Below are 8430 nucleotides of genomic sequence, written 5' to 3' on the forward strand. Positions count from 1 at the left end.
GTGGAAGGATGCTGATGATTGGATCAAGAGGCATCATTTAAGGTAAGTCCTTAAAGCACCATTGGGGGGGGGGGAATGTCACTTTAAACATTAAAATAACAAAAAAGTGTGGAGTTCCCTCCCAAATTTATAAAAGGTCTGGTAGGAATTTTAGGGGGAACCCAAAGCCAAAAAAAAACAAACCAAATGCATGGGGTCCCCCCCAGCAAAGCATCCTTCCCAAGTGGCATGTGGCCTGGTATGGTGCAGGAGGGGGGGCGCACCCTTCCCTGCTCTGCCAGGTTGCTGCTCAGATCAAGGGTCTGGTAAGGGGTTTTAGGGGGGAACCCATGCTTTTTTTGGCATTGGGGTCCCCCCTAAAATTCCTAGGAATTGGGGAGAGGACTCCACGCTTTTTCTTTTTTCTGTGGACTGTCAAAAGTTAAAAATAAAAATTTCACTTTTTTTTCTAATGTCACTTTACTGCAAAGAAAATTCATTCAGAATTATCTAACGCATCCAAAACTAACAAAGATTTCACATTCGGACGAATCTGAATGATGAAATGAATTGACTTTCGGACCTGAATCCCAAGAAACAAAATAAAAAAAAATATTAAATGAAATGAACAGAATTTTTTGCCAGTACACATGTCTATTAGATTGTTAAATCACAATGTCAGTTTATTACAAATTCTCAGAAGAACGTTGTCACTGTATACCCGAAGGTGCCTGAACAAGGACTTTTATTGCATGATCACTGGATATTAGTTTAACTAAACCTTTAGAATTACAATATATTCCAAATGACTTGTGAAATTACATGTTAACACATAAATGAGATTTTACTGGCTGGGTTTATAGCTAATTTAATTTGGGGACATGTCTACTTAGAAACATTTGCAGCTATAAATCCCTTCTCACATATTTCATTTACCGCACGCACAAAATGCCAGTCACCAGCTGAGGGCGATGTGGAATCGAGCTCATCTTCCTTCACTCCGTGCAAGCCTGACAGCCACCAGCAGAGGGCGCTGCAGCATTTTACACTTCACATGTTGTAGGAACTCAAAGTGCGGAACTTTATGTTCATGTGTCTCTAAATCGAGGGACATCACTTTACTGAACACTCTACTTCCGGAGCGGGCCTCTGCCAACATGGAACCTATGTTAGAGCAACAGCGGCGCTACCATGAGGAAAAAGAGCGACTTATGGACGTCATGTCAAAGGAGATGATGGCGAAGAAAGCCACGGTGAGGCCCGGGTGTGGAGGGATCAGAGATGGGACCTGGCTGTATACAATGAGGAGGCTGAGCAGCTGGTTTACAAAGCGGAGCCGGCCCTGGAAATGCTCTTTATTTCTTATAGTGTGCAGTGATTGGTCTGCTGTTATGCTTGTCGATGATTGTAAAGTTGATGTTTACTGTTAATGCAAAAAGTAAAGTATTAGTATATCAGGACATTTTCTAATGATCAGACAGTACTGTGTGTAAACACAGGCTTACAAGCTTAATTTGATTGGATAGTTTATGTTAAGGCCCAATTGAACATTTACTTTAAAGCAGAACTCTGGGCAAATCAAATCTTAACCCTGCACTGCAAGGGTTAAAGGGTTATTAAACCCTCACCGTGTCTGCATATATCTACTGCTAGCTTTTCAAACCGGTTTAAACTTACCTGTGTCTTTGCCGCGCACCCCCAGTCCGAACACACTTGGAGAGTCTTGGGCGGCCACAAAGCATCTTGGGGCGGGCGCATGTGCACTTCAGATGTTCAGCCAGGAGACGAGGGGGAGACACAAGGTAAGTCTATGGAGCAGTGTGTAACTGCACTGACTCTGTGGGACGTTAGGGAAGAGGAGGACAGAGGAGTCAGTGCTGGATCGGAGACCCCCACCAGCACTGGAGGGACAGCTGAAAACTACACCAAATAAGAAGATGATCGGATTAAGAGGCATCATTTTAAAGCAAGTCCTGACACTAACATGGGGGGGAATTAGCCTTCAATGTCACTTTTTTAGTGCTTGTTTTGTGTAGGAAGCTAAAATAACAAAGTTATACTCACCAGATCCTTGTTCCTGGCTAGCTCTCAAGACTTGTCCCTATAGCCTCACTCCCCCTCTGCTCCACCATTCTAAGGTCCTGTGAGTCATCTTGTCCTTTACAGTGTATACAGCGCAAGGATGCGAGGGACATACCATCGCTGGAGGAAGCATTATATGGGCCAGTGTGGATCGGGGTTCTGGTGGATTTAACTTTATTTTAGTTCACTTGATAAAACGAGTGCTTGACCCTTGCAGTGCTGGTGTAGCCCAACTGCAAAGGTTAAGATTTAATTTTCCCAGAGTTCTGCTTTAAATCGGCTAAATACATTCCAGGTGCATCAAAACACAAGTGTTCAAGGTCTTTGTTTTCTTTCTAAAGCAGCCACAGCGTGGGTAAAAATGCCTGTCCCCTGCCAGAAGCTGCCAGTGGGACCCTTGTACTCTGTGTGGAAGTAGTGGTCTCATTGCAGAGGTCCGACACACTTCTTGCTGCATAAGACCTTCATCTCTGCAATCAGACTCGCTCATGTTCCCTGCAGATTGGAGAGTAGTGTTAGGGTGTGTCGGAACTCTGCAGAGAGACCACTGCCTCAGCACAGAGAACCAGGGTCCTATCTACTGCATGCCTAGGGAACAGGGTTTTCTACTCAGTCTGTGGCTGCTTTCTAATGTCAGGTATATATGGTTCCATTTTTTTTGCAGGCCACTGTCAGAATTCTTGAACAGAGCTACCAGCTGATTGACTGCTAGCTCCATGTGGCCAAGAATTTTCCAACCGGCTCCTTTTGATCAGTTGATCAATGGAAGCTGGACGGAAGGGTGCCGGCAGTGGCATCCACAGTATGGATTTCGGCTGGTTCATCAGTAACCAGATAAAGTTCAAGCCGTGTGTATCCGACGTAACTTTAAGACTTTGCACACCTTTAGTTTTGTTGCATCTGTAATGCACTAAGTTGATTTAAACTGAAAGTTTGTGCGCTTTAACTTCTCCTATTACAAAGATATGGTAAATCTAAAGTGGATTGTATAAAGTATTGTAGTGTGTGTACTGTAGTAAGTGTCATGCACTTTGCTGTAAACTGATGCAGCCAGCAGGACATTTCCCTTCGCACCTAAAAATACACATATAGACATGGTCTACAGCTGGCCATTCACTGCTTAGATTTTCAAAAGAACTTTCTTTGGACTTTCTATTAGTCGATGAGGTCAAATCGGTGCTCCATTTTGACTGTAGCACTCCTTACCAGAAAACCACCTTGAGAAATGGGTGCTGTAGTGACTGCAGATGGTGCCGCACAAATCAGAAGAGAAACGATGTCACCAGCACCCCGCAGGAATGTGTCCCAACGAACGTCTTTTTAGTGACTCATATGGTCACAGCAAAAGCAACGTTTCGGGGCCATGCAGGGTCGCCATTATCAGGCTCACTTTGACCTACCCACACTCGGCATACTTGGCCTGATAAGGGGACACTGCATGGGCCCAAAATGCTGCTTTTGCTGTGAGCATATGCGTCACAAAAAAGACGTTCATTGGGACACATTCCTTGTTTCTCATTAGACAAAAAATATTGTATTTTTCTGTTGTGGATTAGTTAGTGTAATACACTTTCTCTATTGGTAATGTTATAATAAGTGTTTGTTTCACTGTAGTTACGGGAACAGATCAACTCCGATCACAGAGCACGAGCTATGCTGGATGTGAGTATTATTTATTATACATATTTTCCTTTTTTCTTTTCTGTTAGTATAGCTGAAGTCTCACTATTTATTTATTTTTTAAATCTTTTTAGAGGTTCATGGAAGTGAGCTCAAACTTAAGAGATTTATATGAAGATAAAGATGGGTGAGCATAATTCCAAAATAAATGTGAATTGGTTTGTTGCTAATGATCTATGGATGCCTGCAGTGGAAAAGTGTATGGAAACTTTTAAGTATGGGTAAAAAAAAGACTGTTCCTTTTTTGGCGGTTTGATTAACCCTTTGACTGACAAGGATGTATCCTACAAGTTTTTGTTTTGAAGCCTCTTGTTTTTTGGTAAAAGTAATCATTTACTAAAAGACTGCTTATAGTTTTGATAGTTTGAACACGTATGGCATGACATAAAAAATTGCAACTTCCATCTTTTTATTTAACAGGTTCTCTGCTTTCAGAAAATATATAATGTTTTTAAGGGTTTTATGTAAAGGCAAAAATGCAGATTTTAACATGTGTGGAAAACCAGGAAAATTGGTTCATTAGTCAAAGTGTTAAGTATTTTCACTCAACCTCATAGTTCGAGCTGACGTGTGACAATGAGACTGTCACAGGTCGGCTCAATAGATCAGGAAGTGAGCGAACACATACCGTCGCTCACTTCTTGATCCTGTCACTGCAGAGAGCCATGACTGTCACTCACGGCTCCCTGCAGGAATTCCTCCCCTCTCCAATCCTCAAGCGCTGACTGGAGGAACGGACGGGGGAAGTGGCGGGTACAGCTGGCTCTGCCCCTAGATAGACAGAGCCAGCTGTCAATCACCCAGCTGAGTGGATCTCGAGAGCAATGTCGGGATCCGTCCTGGCTGCGGCGGTCTCAGTATACCGGGAGCTGTAGCTCGCGATATTATGAGCTTTGGGTCACGGGAGGATGCTAGTTTGTGTCTCCCGTGACCCTGATGAGAACTATGGGGAAAAGCACTTGCCCCATAGTTCTCCTTTAATAATTGCCACTATCTGCAAAGCTAGTCATTATTTTTAATTGTTAGCTAACTTTCCTTAAAGTGACACTTACCTCAGTTAAAATTTTAAAAATACATTGAAGTACCTTAACAACAACAAAAAATGTATCTTATTTGTGTATCACTCAGCTGTAGATCCTCAAATCATCTCTGAATTGGTGCTGACACTGTCCTTCCTTCTGGTACTTAGATGCATTTTTAAGATCTAACTCCTGAGTTTAGTGTCACTTAAACCCTAAAAAAACAACGGTTTTTGTTTGGCAGAAAGAGGATAGTTTTCGTTTTTTTGGCATTGACACAATAATTCTTGTTTTCTAGATTAAGAAAGGAAGAACTAAATGCAATATCTGGCCCCAACGAGTTTGGTGAATTCTACAATCGACTCAAATTGATTAAAGAGTTTCATCGGAAGCATCCAAATGAGGTGAGTAGTTTATTGGTGTGGTTTTAATAGTTTTTTTTATTCCAGTTTTGTTTTTAGCAGGTAAAGGACCCCCAAAACCTATTTATCTTATGTTGAAAACAACATATACAGTATGCCCACCTGTGTAGTACCCATGTTTGCTAGATTTTCTCATCTGAACATGTGCTGGGTAGAAAGGGGCATTTCACTTTTAACCTAGTAGCAACATCATTGATGTGGTTGATCTGTGCCCCTGCTGATAATTGATCTTTCTTCTGGAAATGTTATTGATATATTTTCCAACATAACTTAATAAAGTGAAGGTTACATCTAATAACCAGTCCAGAACCTCATTTGCCTACCTAGATCTAGAAGTATCCATTGAGGTTTACTGTGTGATCAAGGAAAGATAAAAGGAGACAATAAATATGGCAGGAGGAAAGTGATTTGTTAAAAACAAACAGATGCAGAGACTCAGGCAACTGATGTTATGTGCATATTTCTACTAAAATTCCTCCATTGCTCCACTTCTCCCTATTGGATGTCTCGTATCACAATAAAAGTCCTATATGGAAGCTCAGGATAGTGTTGTTCCCAGCTGAGCTTTTAGGCCTCATTCACACGAGAAACAGCCAGCCCGTAAGCTCCATGCTGCGTGCACAGCCGTATCGGGCAGCTCTTGGGACGGACAGGTGTGGTGTCGGATTAGTACACAGCTCCTGTCTTTCTCTATGGGACTACGCTGCCCTACGCTCACCCCAAGTGCTCGTGTCCTGGCTTGGCCGCACTACGTACTAATCGCACGCAGCACCTGTCCTTCCCTGGAGCTGCCCGATACGGCTGTGCACGGAGCTGTACGTGCCGGCCGTTTCTTGTGCGAATGAGGCCTTACAGTCAAGTCAATGTTTGCATATAGCATAAGTCAGCTGCCTCTTTTGATCTCCTGATTGCTTTCACATGCAGTCACCCCTGCTTATTCAGTTTTCATCATACAATTCATTTGCTGCCATTGCATTTTGCAGATTTCCTTAATATAAACAGGCCAGGCAACACAATTGAAAGTAAAGCTGCACCGAAATTAAAATTTTGAAACCTGAAAATAAAAAAAATGCCAGACCGAAACCAAAAACATTTTTTTTTTTAATGTTTTCATTAAATATTTTTATTTTTTTAACTTTACTGCTGTGGGCTTCGGTAAAATATCTGGGATCTAAATAGATTTCCCCTTTAAAATAGGAAAAGAGATTGAGGACACAGAGTCCACAATCTCTTTTTCTGCAGCCCCTGTTATAAACAGGAATGCTCTATATGGCGTGTTCCTATTCAATCATACATTGTGGAAATAGTATGTTTTATTATGTACACAATTATGAACAAACGGCAAGTAATGTAGATCACTTCTTCATTCAGAACTGGTACATAGTAACTCATACTATGTCCAGTTATTTACAATCAGCGATCACTGACTGCTTTACCGCTCTGTCTTGATTTACTGTCACAGCTGAGCTGTCGATGTGGGGAGGAGAGCTCTGTCTCATTTGACAGCTGACTCCTCCCCCTTACCTCAGGCGCGGTCTCCAGTGACAGCTGTCAACGCCAACACACCACTCTCCTGATCTGTGCAGGAGGCTAAGCGGGGTGGAGGAGAGCTCAGTTTCTGTGACACGCTCACAGCGCTCTCCTCCCCACACCACTCAGCCTCCTGACAGTTTATTTGCTGGATGCTGCGCTGTGTTAGTGGGACACAGCAGCGCCCAGCAGGGAGGAGAGAAACCAGGGATGCACCGCAATTTCAGGTGAAAGATGTTATTTTGTTAAGTGCTTTTTTCGGCGGCTGAAATTGCGGTGCATCCCTAATGGAAAGTACAAGACTTTTTTCACCAGGCTGTTATGATTTGCTAGAACGACTCTTAATTTTAACCGTGAGTTCTGATGAGCGCTTAAAATAACACGTGCATTATAATTTATTGAATTGAGCCTATAGTACTGTTGAACTCTTAGTTTCCAGTTTATTTTCCTTCAAATACTTTCCAGTGTTTTTGTTAAAACATGGAAGTAAAGTAGCACAATTCTGTATCTTTGCTAGATCTGTGTCCCCATGTCTGTGGAATTTGATGAGCTGCTGAAGTCCAGAGAGAACCCAAGTGAAGAAGCTCAAAGTAAGTACTTGAGGGTATATTCTGTGATTGGTTTCTGGCCCATATGATTACATTAAATCATCTTCATTTAGATATTAAAATTATTAGTAGGTATTAAGAATAAAAGCTAGGTGTTCTTGTGTTTTTTCCTTTGGAAAATCTGATGTTTTATGAAGTAAATTCTAGACTAATGCTGGCTATACTCACAGCAAATTTTCTGTTTGTTTTAACCAGCTTTCAGTTGTTCAAATTTGCCAAATTGATTAATGCAACCTACCAGCTACAGCTTCCTTAGAAACTCCAAAACAATTGAGACCTTTCAGGTTCCCTTTTTATCTGTTACATCATCTATATGATTGAAAGAGGTTGAACTTGCTTTAAAATTGCCGTTTATATTGCCAATATAAAATTCATATGGTTTCAACCACCATGCAGAATTCTTTTAGTTTCGCAAGAATTAATTGTTCCATGGCAATCAATATTTTGGTCTTTTGCCTTCCTAAGCTCCTCTTTTTACTGTGAGGGTAAGCAAAATGCGCTATAAGCTTTTACTACGGTAGTACTTGATATTGTAGGACCAGTGCATTGTAGGAAAAGTTTACGACAAAATGAAATTTAAAGAGAAATACACTCATCTCCATCTGAAAATTCTAGTTACCTGGGTGTTATGCTCCCTGCTTAGCCAACCTAGAACAGCAAGTATGACAACTAGTAAAATCATATTTCCATGTCCAGGCTGTTTGTTATTTATTCATTACAGGTATTTATATAGCACCAGCAATTTACGCAGTGCGTTTACAGTGCACATTCACATCAGTCCCTGCCCTCAAGGAGTTTACACTCTAAGGTCCTTATTGCACATGCATACATACAAAGGCCAATTTAGACAGGAGCTACATAACCTACCAGCATGTCTTTGGCGTTTGGGAGGAAACCCGGAGGAAACCCACGCAAGCAAAGGGAGAACATGCAGTGACCTGGCCAGGATTCGAACCAGGCACCCCCAGCAAGGCAGAAGCGCTAACTGCTATGCCACTGTGTTTACGGAACTTTTACAAGTTGTAGAGAAAACAAACATATCATATCTAGCTATGAACTCCTTTTTAAGATACTTCAACTACCTCCATTTTTTTCCCCCAGTCATTATTG

At 41.7% G+C, this 8430-nt stretch overlaps 1 protein-coding gene across 2 annotated transcripts in view; it reads left to right on the top strand.

The window, feature by feature from the left end:
- Positions 1 to 1091: 1091 nt before the first annotated feature.
- Positions 1092 to 8430, top strand: part of SF3A3 (splicing factor 3a subunit 3) — a 27030-nt gene continuing 19691 nt past the window's right edge. Inside the window, exons 1-5 of one of the 2 annotated variants that reach the window (XM_018559606.1) lie at positions 1137 to 1232; positions 3676 to 3723; positions 3816 to 3868; positions 5059 to 5164; positions 7230 to 7302. In XM_018559606.1, the coding sequence (XP_018415108.1) occupies positions 1137 to 1232; positions 3676 to 3723; positions 3816 to 3868; positions 5059 to 5164; positions 7230 to 7302 (376 nt within the window). Of the gene's footprint in view, positions 1233 to 3675; positions 3724 to 3815; positions 3869 to 5058; positions 5165 to 7229; positions 7303 to 8430 lie in introns of both variants that reach the window. The other variant, XM_018559607.1, reaches the window with a different exon arrangement.

Source organism: Nanorana parkeri, unplaced genomic scaffold (genome assembly GCF_000935625.1).
Source record: "Nanorana parkeri isolate BGI_ZX_2015 unplaced genomic scaffold, ASM93562v1 scaffold406, whole genome shotgun sequence".
Lineage (NCBI taxonomy): Eukaryota > Metazoa > Chordata > Amphibia > Anura > Dicroglossidae > Nanorana > Nanorana parkeri.